Source organism: Amblyomma mixtum, chromosome 3 (assembly GCF_055824585.1).
Source record: "Amblyomma mixtum isolate Tamu chromosome 3, ASM5582458v1, whole genome shotgun sequence".
Classification (NCBI taxonomy): Eukaryota; Metazoa; Arthropoda; class Arachnida; order Ixodida; family Ixodidae; genus Amblyomma; species Amblyomma mixtum.
In genome coordinates, this window is record NC_143014.1 from 147,453,522 (window position 1) to 147,472,457 (window position 18,936).

General features: G+C 49.1%; 1 protein-coding gene across 1 annotated transcript; it reads right to left on the minus strand.

Annotated features, from left to right (window-relative positions):
• Positions 1-4,365: 4,365 nt before the first annotated feature.
• LOC149352332 (rhythmically expressed gene 2 protein-like) lies at positions 4,366-5,579 on the minus strand. Its single transcript, XM_089581497.1, has one exon. It carries the CDS (start codon positions 5,423-5,425, stop codon positions 4,661-4,663), a length of 765 nt encoding a protein of 254 aa, XP_089437623.1. The 5' UTR covers positions 5,426-5,579; the 3' UTR covers positions 4,366-4,660.
• Positions 5,580-18,936: the final 13,357 nt, after the last annotated feature.

Sequence of the window (18,936 nt, forward strand, 5' to 3'; positions counted from 1 at the left end):
GGGCAAAATCCCAACAGCGAGGTGGCATTCTGTTTGAGAGATTGTTATAATTGGAATCCACCAGAGCGTCTGCTCAGATAAATTTTTATTTACCCTTGAAAATATGACATCTGTGACTGTGTTGTACAATATTTTGTTTTCCTGTCCACTGGTCCTCTGTCATTGCTTACGATTTCCCATGTAGGCTGTGGCACGCAGCCTTGATGATGGAGAGCCAAAAGAAAGAAAAATGCAATGGTACATTATACAGCCCTTGTTCAGATTTCCTTTTTTCCATATGGCTGTACTCATGTGATTGCGATTTCAATTATTTGTTCATTAAAAAAAATTACTTTACCTTGAGAGTTTCTCCTAAGCATGTGAGAACGTCATAAAACCCCCAGTTTGAGTTGTTTATAACTTTAGTCAAACCTTAACTGCCATCTGCTAGCCATCTTAGAAAACTTGGCAAAACACATGCTCCAGTTTCATGGTGATCCTGGGATTGATTCTCACGTTAAAACAAATTTTTTCATCTTCAAAAATTCATGAAAGCAACTTTTTTTTTTTTGCAGTCATATTGTAGTAGTAGTACAAGACTTTATTCAGGCACAGCACTTGGGCGCCTAAGACATCGATGGCATGAGCACGCGCTGTTTGTCCTCACCTTCAGCTCCCAGCCAGGTCCCGACAGTATGGGAGGAGGTGGGAAAAAAACCCGACTTCAGAGCAACCGGGCAGGAGAATAAACAGTGGGAGAGATTGGCATAAGGGGCAGGGCAGTCGGGATATGAAGGATTGCGATAGAATTTGTACGGGTAAAGCCGTGCAGGTGTGACAAGTGTGTTAAGTTGCATCTGTTGAAAGATATACGAGCCTCCTGCACAGAAAGACTAGGATGAGGGTCGAGGCAGAGAGCGCTGTACAACTTCTTGATGGTGGCGCGAAGGGACATTTCATATAAACATCCCTCGTCATTATAAGTTATATCCTGTAAGTTAGATGAGAGATTACGTTGGCCTTCTAGCTAATGTGGCATGATAAATTGCTGAGGGGTCATACTGTAGCAAGAGTGGGTACCTCCAGGAGTAGATAAATGCTCCTTCCTCTCATTTCAGGTCCTTGTGTGCCCAAGGTGACAATGGTGTAGTTTTTTGTTCAAGCAGTTATTTAGGAAGTGAATGCACAAAAAGCATCAAAACTGTTGCCAAATGGGGCACAAATGCAGTTCAGAATGGCAGATTGGTTGGTGCATGTTCTCGACGTGAAAGAGACCACATGAGACGGAAGGCACTCGGGTGCAGTGTCTGTCTTGTTCGTGCCCCTCACGTTGAGAAAATCAGTGCAAAACAGAAGGAGAGGCATGGAAACAAAATTATATACAGTTCTGAGTTGTATTTGGTGAGACCCATTACCCTTCAGAGTTCGAAAGATGTGCTATGCTCATTTACTAGCTTGCCTGGTCGCATGTGAACATAATATGCTCTCTTGCTTAGCCACATGCCAGTGCATTTAGACTGAGCATAGTGTTCGGGTTAGCCATGACTACAAGTAAGCAACTTGTTTGCGCTGGGCGTGAAAACATGGAGTGCCGCAGTAATGCTCCGAGGTATTAAATTATCCTTTGTTGTAAGGTCAAAACTCCTCGACTACTGAAGAGGTTGAAAAATGGAGTGGCCATGATGTTGCACAGTCTACAGGGCCTATTTACACAGAAAATAAGATTATTTACGGAAGCTGCTAATGCCACAGTGAAAACAAATCTGCTCTAACTGTTTAAGAGCTGATTTTTCCTGAAGGTAGTCCACATTAAATCTGGCTTATGAGACAACTGTTGCTTCTTCTGTTCCAGCTGTTAATGAGAGTGGCTGCCTTTCTTTTTCAGATGCATCTGATGTTTCCATTTAGTGTATGCAATGTAAAGTTTTTATTTTTGAAGCAGATAAGAGCAATAAAAATAAAAGACATGAATAAAATAGAAATGGTCCAGAGAAAAAAGTTCATTTTATACTCGATGCATATCGCACATTAGATTCAACATCACCTCTCGTGGCTTCAAACAACATTAGAAAGCAGAAGAATGCTTGCCATACTGCAGTTCCAGTTTCTGCTCTACAATTGCCAACTAAGTATCTAATCAGGATTGCTCATTCAGCTGCGGGTGGGCCGTCAAACTCGGCACTCCCATCTTTACAGCCTGGAGCCATACTTTGCACATAACAGTTAAGAACTCTTTTTCACGCACTAGCACCCAGTAGGATGCACTTCCATTAGATGTCTTTTTTGGCGACGATGTAACTATTTTTGAAGAACGTGTACAAAAAGCCGTGTGTGGAATTTTCCTCTTTGTTGTTTGCGGGTTTCTTTTTCTTTTTTGTTATATGCATTTTCAATGCACTGCTGTTTGTTTTATGCGTTTTGTTGCTTGCTCATGGTGTCGCTCTGAATTGCATTTCTTTTGCCCTCCTGCTTGGTCTTCAATGACTGCAGTATATTTTAAATAAAAAATAGACATTTTCAAGCAGTTCAGAAATCAAAACAGATAATGTAAACAAAAGAGAAATATGCTTCTATGAAATGTGGTGATGAAAGAAAAAGACTCACTGCACACAAATTCTTTCAGCCTTTCAACAAGGCACCTTATGCTCACTCGGATGCCCACAGCAGCATTGCTGTGGGACGGGCACAAGATAATTTTCACAAAAAGTAGCAGCTTTTGGTGGCCTTGCCATCACAGCTTGAACTACAGAGCAACTAGCCTGTGTTTTAGTTTCTGCATGGCCTGCGGGTTTGGCGCAGCCCACAGAGCCAAGTTTCCAAGCAACAAATTTTATGGCACTGACTTTGATGCCAATCATTTTCACGCCAACAATGTGAAAAGATGTCATGCCAGTGTGCATGGAAAGCACGCTGGGCACTCGCTGTACCATCGAAATTCACAGCCAACCATCAGGTTAACTTCAGCCAGTTAATTCCCCTAATTATGCCAAATTTTGATGGCATCCCTGACGATTTTCCGATTTCTCCATGTGCACTGAATTCCCCTGACCATTCCAGGTTTTCCGGGTCGCAAGACACCTTGTAATCAGTTGTGAAGGGCTCTACTCTACAGCACAGCTGCAATATGTTGGCCTTGTTTACTTCTGACCTCTTTTCCATGGAAGCATACCACTACTAATAGCTTTCACAACTTCCTTCTTTGAGGAACCCACAGTTTCAGTGTGCAGGCATGTTCCAGATAAATGCACAGAGCACTCTCTTCCAAAGATGCTTAATACTGAGGGTGCCGGCGTTACGAGTATTCCAAGTGTAGCAAAAGAAATTGAGCCATTATTGTGTGCTAGGACTATTCTGCAACATGATGGTGGAAGGATCAGCATTTAGTTGGGTGAGCACTTGGTGCTAGTGCTCATTTCAGAAAGACTTGCCGAACAGCAGCACTATGCTAAAAAAGTGATAAAGTATTTGTTGGTACATGTGGCCCTAAATTTCTGAACTCTTCTACAAGTCTCTGCAGGCATATAAGCTAGTAAAAATGTTGCTTATTATTCACCAAGTCCTATTCAGTGGTAGCTGCAGTTCTCTGTCTCATTTTGGTCAAAACTGCAGGTCAGTACATAGCAATTAAAAAACTTCTGATAATTAGAAAACAAGTGGCAACTTCCTGTAAATACACATTGGGAAAGATTGCAGTATGCAACCTGCAAAGCAGCCGTTGCTATGCTCAAGCCAGTAGCAACTACCTTGATTGAGCAGTTGTCCAAGTGACAATGATTTGCAATTGTAATAAGGAGTTGTGTCTTTTTTGAAACACAAAGCTGTATAGCTTTTCTTTGTAGACGTATGGCTGCGCTCATGTGGATGCTAATGAGAAACTGCTCCTCAATGGGAGACGATGCAGAACCTACATTTGGCTCTCAGTGGCAAGTCGGAGTGGCAAGTGGCAGCTCTGTTTCATACTGACAGCTACAATAGCATGATCACCTGTCAAGCACCTTGCTGAATTAAATAGTGCATTTATTAGATAAAATTTTCCTGCGTAGGACCACCTCCATTAGCTTGGACATGGTACAGCCCTTGAATGTTAGCTCAGACAGCAGGGCTGCTGCCCCACCATTATTGCCAAATATGAGGCTCAGTTCACAATGTACATTTTCCAGCTACAGCATGCACGTGTTGCTGGCAATGTACAGGTGCCAGCAGTGTGTTGGGGAACATACATTCATACTTTGCACTCATGAACCAAATTCATTTTTGCTTTTGCATCAGACCTGAAAGGCATGGAAGAGGTCATGCATTTCAGGAAAGCTGCATAGAAAAAAACAAAATGTATGCTTCGGACCGATGATAGTGTGCCCTTCCGTAATGCAAATGAAAACAAGAGTAGTATATGCTAAAAAATATATTATATTTCACAAGGATGGTACATATCACTACCTTTTCTCATGGTCTGCCACCATATGCGGAAAAGTGGGCGTAGAAAATGGGGGTCTAATGCCTAATGCTTTCAGGCTAAAAAAAAAGTCGGAGCACCATTTTATACCTAGTTTCAAAGTCCGATCTCACTGTCCGCAAGGTGCATTTACACTGCGCACTTCTCTAGCTCCATGCACTGTCCCTGTTCCACCACAACAAACTCTTGTGCCGCACGTACCGTGTACAATTAGTCAGAAAACCTGGCTTACGTAGCACACTGCGACTCCTGTGCGTCAACCACTTTGACAATATCTGCCAGCCGTTGGATCATGTCAGCAGGGTCTACGAGGCCCTTGGACAGTGCTCTATGCCGGTGTGATTCGTCGTTGACAAGCAACAAGGCGTTCCAGCCAGCACGTTTGGCAGCCAGGTAGTCAAGCTCGATGTTATCTCCTACATGCAGTGCGTGGTCAGGCTTCAGGTGCTCCTCACTGCTAGCACAGATCAAGGCCAACGAAAAGATGTCCTTAGAAGGCTTCTCAACCTTAACCACAGATGAAGCAATAACAAAGTCGAAGTAATGTCGCAGTCGAAGCCCCGTCAGAATGCTGTCAAGCCGCTCGTCTGTATTTGAGATGACGCCAAGCTTCCGACCTGAATTTTTGAGCCGCTGAAGCGTTTCAACCACGCCAACGTTTGGAGCCCAGCATTCAGGCGTTCTGTACGATTCATAAAGGTGTTTTGAGATGGATGTCATGAGCGACTCACTGATGGCGCCTGAACCGGAGAGCGTTCGGCTGACGAGCTCAGCCCACCACTGCTGCGATGTCATGCCGCTGTCACAGCCGTAGTTGGGATGCTGTGCTACCATACGTTTAAATTCAACCCTGAACTTGTGATTAACATGATGCGGATCAGCTGGGACGCCGTAGAGTTGAGCGACGCCAGAATAGGTCTGTCCGACAGACTCCTTGTAGCGCAGCAGCGTGTTTGTTGCATCGAAGGTGATGAGGCGCAGGCGCGACACCATGTCGCGTGTAGCATCTGACAGGTTAGGACTTAGGCACTTGTCGTACAGAGGAAATGAACCCAGTGAGCAACAACGCACGAGAACAGCGTTAGCGCCGCACAAGGTCGGTAGTCGATGAGCAGGCGTGAGCTCGTGGACCGAAGCTGCTCGAAAGTTGTGCTGATGTTGGATTGGATTCGGTCTTATCACGCAGGTGCGTTCGCTCAAGAACCAAGGCTCAAGGCTGAAAAAGTGTAAAAAAAGAATCACCTGTATTCATCTTGTAATTTAAGTGGCGGCAGTTAGCATTAAAAATGTGCAGAGTTAATGGGTTGAATCACACAAAAGCTGCAAGCTGCCAAATCGACTGGCGAAAACGAAACTTTTTGCCTGTGCAAAACCCCGTACGCCTGTACCATAGCCTGTACCCTGCTTTGGCGGTGGGTGGAGCAGGTCCTTTGAAACTGCGTGGATGTTGAGACTGAAATCGAAATCCTAAGTACATCTCCATTGGGTGCCGCACTGCGGTGTGTAGATGTGTTTTTGAATAGGTGCGGACATAAGTAAACGTAACAATCATGCCTGTCGTAATCAGCCCAGGAAACACGGTTGTACTACCGGTATGTACATACCTAACGTCCAGATTTCCTACGGGCAACGTAAAGGTAGAAATAGATGATTAAAGTTTGCTCAGAATCCGACGCGGTGGCTCAGTGGCTGTCGCGTTTGGTTGCTGGTTCAGGGATGGCGCGATGCATGGATATCTGCTCCGCTTCCGTGGTGAAGGCGGGAATGGTGAACGGTTCTGAGGTGGTGGTTTACGTCGAGGACCGCTGCCGCCATTGCATGCCGTGCCCCATAGCTGGCGGCATCGAAGTAGCGGCAATAGACGTTTGTGAACGGCGTTGAAACAAATTGACTCTAGCGGTGAGACGATCTCGGGTGGAGGCTGGGGTGCATGTGCCTGGGGATAGACAAAACTGCATATGCCTGCCGTATGGAGTCGGGGACATTAGCCATGCCAGCGACTTGGTGAAAACCATCTGGGTGCTCCAGGAGACGCAGAAGTGCTCGATCGGTGTGCCTAGAATTCGCACGAGCCGTGCTTTGCGCCTCGAACAGCTCAGAGAGTATTCAGTGAAGGTGTTGGCAACATTTCTTTCCTAAGAAACAAATATATTTCTAACGCTCCCCCCTCCTCCGCTTTTGAATACCGAGGGAGAACGAACCCCCAACTAGATGAGGAAATTCCCGAGACAGACGTCTGTCTGGGCAGCCCTGCAGCAGCTACGCACCACCTCCGCCCCAGGGACAGAAGCCATAACCAATAAAGCACTCCGTAATCTCGATGGAAAATCTACTACCACCCTCACGGAGTGCATGAACAGCTGCTGGGGAGAGGGTCGCATTCCGCAACAGTGGAAACTCGCCAAATTTACTTTCATACTGAAACCCAGTGTCCCCTCACCCCTTTCATTTCCTTTCTACACACTGCCTGCTATATCCTTTTATTTCCGCTGCCCCAGCTCAGGCCTGTGCTTCCCGTAGCGATAGCAGAAGCCGGGACTAGCAAAAATCGTTTCCTTCCATTTATTATGTTTTATTAAACCACTTACTACTACTACTACAACCCGGGCCAATCCCTCAGCCTGGAAAATCTCCGACCTATATCCGTCACCTCCTGCGGCGGCAAACTAATGGAGCATGTCGTCCTGACCAAGCTGACCAAGACGAAAAACAACTGTATCCGCACACTATTCTCGACTTCTGGCAGCAGTTGTCCACGCAGGATGTCATGCTGCAACTCAGAAATGAAATCCCAGGCCCAGACCACTCACACCGGCCAAGAGCAATGCTTGCGCTAGACCTACCTAATGCTCATGGCCCTCAGTAATCTGAATGTCGGGAAGATGACATGCAGTTATGTCAGAGCCTTCCTGAAGGACAGGACAGCAAGAATACAATTCGGCTCCACCAAATCTAGCCCTTTCATTTAGGCAGAACAGGTACCCCACATGGCATGGTCCTCTCGCTGTTCAACGTGACCGTCATTCCGCTGGCACATAAGCTTGGATATATTCCCAACTTAGAACATTCTTTGTAAGCGGACAATATTACCCTCCGGACTGCTACAGGAAATTATGGCCAAATTGGGGAGACACTTCAAACCGCTACAGATGTCGTCCAGTTTCATGCCAGGGGCACTGCTACCTAAATCGAAACTTGGCTTTTCGTGAAAAACGCTAGGCCTCAAACCCCCATAAAGTGATAATCACTCTCAGTAAAGCTTAGATACCCGAAGTCCAAACCATCAAGGCACTAGGAATCAATCAATCAATCAATCAATCATTCTTTATTTTTCCCAGAAAGAACTGGAATGGTCTCCTGGGCTAAAAGCTGGGGGAGCAGCTTGACGGGGCCCAGGAGACCGTTACATGGCAGAACTGTGAAGTTGAGAAAAAAATAATGTGCATATATAGCAATGTACAATGTACGCAAAAAAAAAAAACTAGTTGCGGCAACATAATACAGTATGTGATGCATCATATTCGCCAAAATGAGCTAGGAATAGTACCAGTTGACATAAATAACAGTACAAAATTGTAAACAAAGGAAGCACAGTAGAAAAAAACTAAGTATAACATCCAATGCGGTTCAAAATGTTATGAAGTACGTGCGCAATTTCTTAGGGTTTAGACGAGTTGTGTTTTGGTACATATTAAGCATTGATGGCAGGTTATGTGCTAATGATTGATGCTTATAATATGTGCGGAAGTGTGGGATTTCCCATACATCTTTACATCTTGTGTGTATATCCGTGCTACGTATAGTATTAAAAATGCCAAAGATAGAGAAAAAAAAGAATGTTTGGATTAATCGATATTTGTATAAGTTATCAACCCTTATGATGTTAAAGAAAACAAACACATCTTTAGTACTGGATGTTGGTTCAAAATTTCCAATGTAGCGGATCACCTTCTCTTGTAACAAATGGAGTTTGTCTAAGTTTGTCTTTGTTGTGGCCCATAATTGAATAAAGCATTATATATATACTTGAAGTTTAGCTTTTACTGGAAGCAGTCTCCGACAACGCGATATCATGCCTGCAACTGAGGATAGTTTTTTCCTAAGATAGCGAGTGTGTGCATCCCAGCTTAAGTTCTGAGAAAAATGTACACCGAGGATTTTATGAACGGCCACCAACAGAACAGAGGGAGAAATAATGCGTTGAATTGGCCAACTCAAGCAAGTTCCAACAGCGCGTCTCTCCTCATCCGCAGAATTACTAACACAGAGGGATGAGGGAAGCGGACACACGGCCACTATAGCAGGCCTTCTTTCTCAGCCGTGTAACGTATAATATCCCTTACGTTCATCCCTACCGAGCCCCGAGCTGCGAAAGAGTCCCAGGACAGAATCATTCGCGCAGCATATAAAACAGCCCTCCACCTCCCCAAAAGTACCACCACCGAAAAACTGCTACAACTTGGGGTACACAACACGGTCTATGAAATGGCTGAGGCGCGCCTTGCAGCACAGTACGAACGCCTCTCCCACACGACCACAGGAGGGGCTATTCTTAGAGAACTCGAAATTGGGTACACCACCACGGCTACCCCAGAACTTTCGCTCCCTAATGAGATTACCAACCTTATATTCATTCCTACCATCCCCCAAAACATGCAACCAGTGCATGACCAAGGCCGACGCCCCACCAGAGGCATGGTCCTGCATAAACACTACTCCCCCTTGCCGAAAATGTCCACGTGGACGCGGCAGAATACCCTGAAAAAAAAAGCATTTGCACACGCGGACTTAGACAACCACGGCCAACACCTGGTGACGGCCACCCCCCTCAATACCGGACTATCGATAGGGCCTGAGGAGGCGCCATAGTGCTCGCCATAGCCGCCACCAGGGCAGGATATATACTCAGTGATTCGAAGGCAGCAGTCAGGAACTTCGTTAAGAGAAGGCGTCATGCCCCATCTCTCTCCGTCCTGGCAAGATCCAATCTATCCACAGAACAGTCCCAGCTAGGTCATATGGGTGTATTTGAACGATTGGTTCAAATATCCACCTCCACACAAATCCCTCACCAAAGCAGAACAGGTTGCCTGGCGACAACTTCAAACGGGTGCATTTCCAAATTCTCATGTCTACTCCCTGATGTACCCCGCCGTGGAATACAATTCCCGCTGCAATCTCTGCAATAACTCTAAAGCAAACCTTAACCACATCCTTTTCGAGTGCCCAGAGGACCAACTCCCTCTAAGCCTCTGATATCAAACCAAAATCAGTGGGAGACTGCATTGCTCAGCCCTCAGCCAGAGGCACAACTCCGGATGGTGGGTAGGTCCCTGGAGGTCACCGAGAAGCATGAACTTCAAGCCACCTAGCACAGTCCAGAGGGCCCACGCGCTTGTCTAAACCTCATCCCTAACCCTTGCCCCGACCCTCTTTGTCATATGACAAATAGACAAATAAAAGTTTTTTCCTCCTCCTCCTCTACCTAGTTCCATGAGCAGTGGGGTGGACGTGGTAAATGTGAGTCCCAAGGCCAGCTGTAGACCCACCGCAGGATGGCGTCCGCTTGGTCGACGGCACTTTTGGTGAGATGTTGATGTGCTGTGTATATATAACCCGAGTGACGACGAGAGTGGGGACAAGGCGGAGCGCGTCTTCTTCCTTGAGCACCCGTTTATGAGTGGCTACTTGGGAGTAGAGCACTGCACGGGCCTCAATCTGAGGCCCAAGCCCGGCCCGGGCCCGAGACCTGAAGCCCGAGTCAGGCCCAGGCCCGCGGCCTCAAGCCCGGGCCCGGCCCAGGCCCGCTAAATTATTGCTCTAGCGAGCCCGGCCCGGCCCGTGAATCCCGGAGTGGAGCCCAGCCCGGGCCCGGCCCGGCCCGTTTCACAGTAACGCTTGAGGTATACTGCTCACTCTGAACAAGCAGACTGCTACTATACAGAGTGTTTCACCTAAGACTTTCTGCAATTTTTAAAAATAAGCTATTTGAATTAGATGCGCGCTTTTTCTGGCATTGCATTGTCAGTGGTGTAGTACATCATAATGCAGCTAAGACGTGCTAACTAACAGGCTTGTTAACCAATATTTAATAGTTAACTTTGTAGGGTCTGCTCGCGGGCAAGTCAAATCTCGCGCCGCTCACCGCGGGTAGCCTCGGACCCCTTCTTCCCGAGTGGGGGGGCGGGGGGAGCGAGGCTGGGAGAAAGCCTTTATAAGGCGAGACCGGGAAGGCTCGCGCTCTCTCGCTCTCGGACCAGCCCTGCAAACGGACCACCTGACCCAGCTGCCACGACGACGACCGGCCCCCCTGATGTGAGAATAAACCCTTTGTACAAAGTCCTGCCTCGAGTGACTGCCTGTGCGTCCCCGCGCAGAGGAATTGCCCACAACTTTTAAACTATTACCCTTGGGCTCCTTAATTATTTACAGGCATGTAGCCCACCGTAAGTAATGTCCATATCCGTTTTTAGAATTTCGAGAACGCGATTATCCTCGGTGCTGTGTCCCAACAAATTTCGCCTACATCGCGCCAAAATGCATGCGGTTTGAGAAGCTTGCAGGCAAAGCAACCTCTCCAGTGAACCTAACTCGTCGAAATAGCCAAAATTTGTTGGGCCACAGCGCCGAGGATAATCGCGTTCTCGAAATTCTAAAAACGGATATGGACATTACTTACGGTGGGCTACATGCCTGTAAATAATTAAGGAGCCCAAGGGTAATAGTTTAAAAGTTAACTATTAAATATTGGTTAACAAGCCTGTTAGTTAGCACGTCTTAGCTGCATTATGATGTACTACACCACTGGCAATGCAATGCCAGAAAAAGCGGGCATCTAATTCAAACAGCTTATTTTTAAAAATTGCAGAAAGTCTTAGGTGAAACACCCTGTATATAGACCGATATGAAACTGGCCGACAAAGGTTCTGAAACCACAGTTTAGTTTGCAGAAAGTTGGTTCTTTTTAACCAAGAAGGAAGTGATTATGAGTAGTGCTCGCCAGGCCCGTCTTTTGGACAGTGATCTCATGTAGGTGCACAGGGATAAACTCGGAAGTTCCGACAGCCAAATAAAAAGGGCTGCATACGCGCTTAATAGACTACTTTGCATTCCTCCATGATTTTAATCAGTTATATTCTGCCGCCCGCGAAGTACAAAAATTAAAGCTGCAAGCAGTGGGATGACAATTTTGTAGTGAACGCGATCTCACAGGTTGAACTCATAGCCGAACTGGTCGCCTGTCAGCAGAAACAAAAAGCTAAAAGGTTTGAGTATTTCACGGCGTGTGTGTTGAAGTCTATAAGCGTCCTAAACTAATATGTTCTTCCCGAATGCGTTTCTAATAGTGTATAGGTATGTTTTGGGATGACGATCGATCAATGGCCAATTAGGATCGGTTTAATTCTACTCTTACTGGTGGAGCAGAAGATAACGCGCGAACCACGTGATAACTTACAAGGCAAAACACTTGTCATGACAACCAGGCTGAAAAAGCGAGGAGGCATAGAGGTGGTTATGAGATGAGATTTACAAACTCTCGCGAGCTTTTGTGCCTATTTCATTTACGAGACGTCCCAGTGCTGATGAAAAAGAAAACCAAACGCGCTTTAGTTTGTGAATTTTCTCACACGAGAAAAATAAAGCTACAAAATAAAAGCCATGTTTTTGGGGCTCAAGGGCCCAAGGGGAGTCAGGCTGTGAGAGACACCGAAGCAGAGGGCTCCAGATCATTTCGACCACCTGGGTTTCTTCAACGAGCAAAAGATACTACAAAGCATATGGCTGTCATGCTTGCCTCCTGAATAGAAATGCGGCCGCCGAGGCTAGGAGCAAACCCTGGTTCCCTGGCTCAGTAATCAAGCGCCTTGACCACTAAGCCACCGCGGCGTGGAAATAAGGATATAAATAAGCCAATGAATAAAGCTTAGTTTTTTTTCTCAGTGCGTACTACAACCCATAGCTCATCCGTGTCGCTGCTCCAATGCCGCAGTGGTGTACTTCACTCTGCAATAGTGAATGAATAGTCGGACACCAGCCGTTTCTGTATGGACCCAGGCCCGGCTCGGGTCCGCAGCTTTAAGCCCGAGCCCGGCCCAGGCCCGCAACTTCAGGCCCGGGCCCGGCCCAGGCCCGGTAAAACCAATCATGTCCCGGCCCGGCCCGGCCCGCGGGCCGGGCCGGGCTCGGGCTTTTGGGCTGGCCCGAGCCCGTGCAGTGCACTACTTGGGAGTACACCGTGCTCGGGAGATCAGACGTGAAACATGAGCGGTGAAGGTAGCCAGCAGCCGAATGGTGCGGTCTGCATGGGCGTTTGACTGTGCCCAAGACGCGTAGAGTATCGACCTCCGCTTTGGGCTGACCGTTAAGCGTGAAGTGCAAGGGAATTTTGCCATTTCGAAAGCGAAGCAGGCGCAGAACCTCCGACTTCGGCGAACAAGTGAGATCACACGTCAGGCGTATTCATGTATGCCCTGTTGTGACTCTACCCCCCTACCCCCATCTGTGTGTTCCCGCCACAACCGTCTTCACTTAATCCATTCCCAAAGACATTGCGGGGTTCTGCTACAGTGGTGCTTCTCCGAGTACGCGCTCCCATGTGACCACCTGAAAAGAAAGTTGGCGCCCGACACGACGAACGGAGAGACTGAGTCTAGACGAATAATTTCTTCCACGTGTCTCCACGGTGGCATAACTGCCACCACATGTTTTCCCTACAGTGAAGTTCGCGGTGCCGTATTTTGTTTGCTGCATCCGGAGGACTTGGGTAATGCGCCCATTCCTGTAGGCTTCAATATGGTGCAGTCGACAGGACTTGCTACGTCTTTCTGCTCGAGGTATCTGACGGAGGGGCGGAGGATCAAGTCGATGGACAAGCTGCAGAGCGGTACGTCCTAAAGGAGGAACGTCAGCGTCATAGAGCGACGTTGAAAGCTTCATGAGACTGCTGGTCATTGTCAACGGGACGTAGGAGGCTCAAGTCGGCGAGGAGCTGAAGGAGCCAGGCGACCGACGTGTCGTGGAGGTGCCTAGTCCGTGAGCTGCGGAAGGAACCAGGCGTCCCCGTTGAGGTTCAAGAGAAGAACCAGGCGACCAGCGAGTCAAACGAGGCAGGAGGCTCAAGTCAGCGAGGAGCTGAAGGAGCCAGGCGACCGACGTGTCGTGGAGGTGCCAAGTCCGTGAGCTGCGGAAGGAACCAGGCGTCCGCGTTGAGGTTCAAGAGAAGAACCAGGCGACCAGCAAGTCAAACGAGGCAGGACAAGTCAGCGAGCTGCTGTGAGAGCCGGGGCTCAACTCAACTCATCCGCATCAAGGAGCCCGCTGTCGTTACTCAGGGCGACGACATTACCGTGGCAGAGGAAAACAACCTGCGAGGAGACCTTTCTGCTTCCTCCGAATTCACCATGTCGGTGTAGTGTTTTCGTGCTATAAATGATAGCACGGAAAAGGGAGATGGCTGCCGTGCGGTACGATCGGCAGGGCATGATGCGATGTTTGGAGACTGAGCAGAAGGCAGAACAACTGCTTGAAATTGGCAAGTTGAAACTCGAAATTGAGCGAGAAAAGATAAAACTTGCACAAATGCAATCTAAATTCAACCAGGGAACGAAATCTGATAAAGGGATGTTATTTGCAGCAGTTCAATGTTTTGACTGCATGAAATTTGGGCATTTCATGACTGACTGTCCCAACTCAAAGCAAAAACAGGATGTTCCCGTGGTAAGAATGACGGGTGTGCCAATGGCTATAGGTGTGAAAGCTGCAGCGGTTAGGCAGCAGGGCCCAACCGTGTGTGCCGTGCCAGGAGAGATGGCTGAGGGCATAGGGGCGTTAGTTACGCCTGTGAAGCACTGCCTGTCAGAGCAGACCCAAGAGGCACATGAGTGCATTGTTGGTGAACAAGAGTTCAGCATTGGGCCAGAACAGGTTGGCGCAAACTCTGGGGTAGCTGTAACGCTCGACAAAGAGGTAGAGCCGGCGCGAATAGCGGGAACACTCTTTAAAGTCGAAGGTAAGCTGGCTGCCAAAGAAGAATTGGTAAGCCAGCCGGGGCGGACACTCTGTGCACGGACAGCAGACACTATAGCTGAAGGTGCAGGGAAGTTGGCAACACCTGAGACACACTCGCCGCGAGAGCAGCCAGACAGGAAGCAGCTATATGTAGCAAATGAGAGCGCATATTTTGAAGATGATTTCAAAACTGCGCATGAGTTTGTTCGAGACATACCTGAGGCTCCGGTGGAGCTTGAGGCAGACACGGAAGCTGCCAATGTTATTGCAGATGATCATAGGCTAACCAGGAAAGATGAGCCTGCATTTGATGCCGAGGATGAGAGAAATGCACATTTGATCGCTGTAACCCTGTTCGAAGCAGGTAGGGAACTGCACGACTGGGATAATGCACCCATCGCTGAAGACTTCAACACGGGGCAACATGCCTCGTTATCAGAAGTGTGGAAGCAAGTCGGTGAAGGCAATCACGAGAGCAGAATGAATGAGGGCACGCTTTTCTTTGAAGAGAACATCGGCGGGCAGCCTCACAAAGAGCTAGCGCTATACAGGGCTGCACGTGAGATAGCCGATGACACGCGTAAACCTAATGTGAAGGCCAAAGGGCCGAATGCAGACGCGATAGCAACAGTTTCCGTAGAGCGCATGGAGCAGGTGACCTCTGTCAATCTTGAGAAAAATGACAAGATAGACCGATTAGCGGCGGCAGCCTTTTGCAACCGGCGCTGTGCCGTATTATACGGAATTTTGGTCCAAGCTTGCGGACGAAGCTCAACAGAAACTTGATGTTCTGTTTCGAGATGTAGGCGGATAGAAGTAATTTCTGCCCGTTTGGGGCACCGATCTGACATGGTGAATGCTGGAATGTGCAGATTGGTTTCCGGCCTTGTGTGTGCGGGTTGAAATGACCGCTGTGTGCGCGCATGTGTGCGTGCTGGTGTACTGACTGGACAGCCGGCGCACGTGTGCGTGTGTGTGGACTGTGGACTCACCGGACAGCCGACGTACGTGTGTGTGCGTGTGTATGTACTTTTGTTGTCGGGCACCGTGGCTGAACTTTAATGTCCCACTGACAACAAGTGTCTGTGTGACATTCTTGGTTGGGAGGAGTGAAGTTCGCGGTGCCGTATTTTGTTTGCTGCATCCGGTCGCTTTATGGGAATGCCCATTACGTCCTTTTTCTTGGGCCCTCCGCACAACCGCACAGAAAGGGGTCAGTCAACCCGGCGGGAGAAGAGGGGGCGCCGAATGGCGGGGGATTACTGGAGACGTCAAACTCCCCTCATGGACGGAGTCGTTAGGTGGCATCCTGTGTGCACGTGTGTACGGCGAGGCTGACCCGCGTCACAGTGCGTGGCTTTTGTGCTATGTCGGCAGCGGCGTGCTTTGACGTATTGTCACGCTAGCTGCAGGCATGAGGAGCGACGATGAGAAACAGATGAGTTGAAATGGCTTTCCTGGAACTTGGGTCAACCGGACGTTGGGAAAGTGGGAAAGTGAATGTTCGCGAAGCTCGCAGCAGTGATAGTAGAAAGTGTACATATGTGTACGGTGTCGCGAGGGGCTACCTTCTTTCCCCAATCATTCATTGGTTGTATTTTCCTTTCCCCAATAAGTTATTGGGTGTATGTTTGTACAGTACCTGATTGGTTATTCTCCCACCGAGGGCGGGGGCATTGGTTTTAAAGCCAGCTGCTTCGGCAGGACCGAGGGCTGGTTTCGTCACCTAGAACTGCGAGCCAGTCAAGTGTAAATATGTTTTCTCCTTGCTTGTATCCTCCTTTGTGCTTTTAATTGTTATAAAAAGTTAACCTCTCCTAAAGTGTCCTCTTGCAATGTGATTGAGCAATTCGAATCTTCAAGACGTCAAGAATCCTACAACGATCATCATTAACTAAATTTCCCTCTACGAGATCAAGAGGGAATCCAACTCCTACTTAAATGGTTCCCCTTAGGCAGCACCCAACGCGCAGCAGTAACGACCCTGCGACTATGTACCACAACGCCTGCCGCCACGCACGGAGACGAGAGGCTGTCAGTCATCTGCGCTTCACTCTTTTGTCGACGGTGCGGATGCCGCCGCTGCAGATGTTCGCCTTCGGGTAGTCCTTGGACCAAGGTACGGGACCTGCCCTGGCCGGCTTCCTGAAGGGTCATCCGGTGACAGCTGCGTTTGGTTAACTGCGCGCCCACTGTCGGTGTTACGTTTCGCCTTCGTCGCGAGAGGAAAATCGGCGCGGTTGCAGCGGAATGCCGATGAGTCACGAAAGGCACGCGGGGTCATCGCCTGAAGTAGCCACGGAAGCGGCGTCAGTCATCCACCCTGCATCTGGCCAGCCAGCTCTGCAGTACAGAAAGAAGTTAGCTGCCACGTTCGGCAGTACTAGACATTCCAAGGGGCACATCAAGTTGAGGAAGTGACCTGAGGAAAGGACACTTCCGGGAGAGTTATCCCACTGATCCAGTCGAGGAAGGCGATGGAGAGGGGAGCGCCGTTAATGATTACCCGACTTCGGCAAGCTGGTAAAGCCAGCCAGTGAGCGTCGTTGACTCCATCCAAAGGCGGCGCCCAAGGCAGAGTCCCTGTGATTGGACGAGAAAGGCGGGAAGACGACGGGAGAGGCCATTAAAGCGCTCGACACGTTCATCGGGCAGCGATTCCCTGAGCCTCTTCTCAGTTTTTGCTTTGTTTGTTTGCAACTTATGTTGTAAATATGTTAATACAGTTCTCCCTTGCTTCTCCTACTCCCCGTCTCCGGCACACGTTCCTTCCTCTATCGGCATAGCGGCGGTGTCCGTGTACCCGATGCCTGGTGAAAGACGCTACTAGCACGGCGAGTCGTAACAGCACCATGTTCGCAGCTGCCTGTATAGTATAGTTTACCCACTTTCCCCGCCAGGGACCCCTGGGTGATCCGAAAAGGGTGACTTCATCGGCGTGACGTGCAGGTGGACCCAAGAAATGGCTTTCAAGCATGTCAGGGATCCCTGTCATAGTACTATATATATATTAAAGAGGAGGGGATATGACGGACCTCTGTGGAGCGCCTTTGTTGAGGAACGGTGAGTGTCGGAGCGAAGATTGCCGATGCCGATCGTGGCCGTGCGGTTGGATTGGAAGGCTTTCATATTGGAATGCACGCGATGACCGCAGTCCAGGGAGCGGAGGCTGCCCCAGACAACCTGTAATAGTTTACCGCTACCCGTGTCGCCACGTAGTGGAGACGAGTATCAACGCTGAGTCGGCCAAGAAGTGCTCGGGCTATTAGTCGCTGCCTCTACTTTACTTAGAATAGAGCATTTGCATCGAATTAAACTGAACTTCCTCACCCTACGTGGTCTCTTTGGGCCCCTGTAACACTTCAGCTGCCACAGATCCGAAGCGGAAGACAAATAGCAGCAGGTACTGCTGCATAACAGACTGCCGCAGCATCAAGCCACAGTCGTGGAGGAGACCCGGGCGAGAAATGACCGCTTCCTGTCTAGACCGTGGGAAATTTACCGGACCTTTACTTGCTTACCCATGTGCAGACGTGCCTTTCAGCAACAGATGGGTTGGTGCGAAGTGCTTCTTCCAGAGAGGCCTTTTGAGTGGCTGATAATTGTGGGGATGCGCCCTATCGTCCCCTATGGTTGGCTTTCCCGCGATGCGCCTTCCCTAGCCTAGTTAATTACCTTAACTAACAAAGGAGGGTGCCGCCGTGGCAGCAACACGAGAGCCACGGATGGCGTAATTTCTGCGTGGGAGGGGGGGGGGGGGAGACGGCTCCCTTCGGCTCGGGAACTTGGACGCGCGCTGACGTTCAGGCGAGGCGCTTCGTCTCCGCCAGCGGGGAGAGGCATCTTGGCGAGGTGGAACGTTCGCCCGCATCTCGTCCCGTCTGGCTGCGTGGTATCCCCTGCCCTAGCGTGGGCGAACAATCGCTCGTGACCTTGCTGGTGAGTCGGACGATCTCGATTTCTCAGCGTACTTTGCTGCTAGGTGGCGTTATTGTCGTAGCATTAAATGCCTGTTTCTGTCTGCCAGAGTGTCGTTCCTTTGAGCAAGGCCCGCCATGGTCGACGTGCGCTCGGTAGCTCGCGTGATCACGGGATGGGGTCCCGGCGGTTTTGAATTGTGTCAGCCGCGGTTAAGTGGGGAGAGCATATTTATACCCCCTATTAAAATCCCACGTCTGGCAGCCCAACGTGGGGCCTGCTCTTGGAACATTGGACGACTGTCTATTCGGTTCGGGGAACGCTCTTTGTCGTGACTTGACAAGTGCTGGACCTAGCGTGAATTTTGATCGCTAGGACGTGCGGCATACTTTCTTAAGTGCGAGGTGTATTGCGCTGCAGCATGTTTGAACTTTTCAACATGCTCAGCACGTTTGTCGTCATTTTCCGTGGAGTTTCTTCAGCACGAGAATCACTTGGTCCGCATCGAGGGAGCGCGAGGCCTAGCGCCCGCGGAGTTACCGAGCCCGAAGCGAGTGAGTACGGAAGCCGCGAGGGTG

Excerpts from the sequence above, each read along its gene's own strand:
- LOC149352332 (XM_089581497.1), bottom strand. The coding sequence starts at position 5,425 with ATGGTGTCGCGCCTGCGCCTCATCACCTTCGATGCAACAAACACGCTG.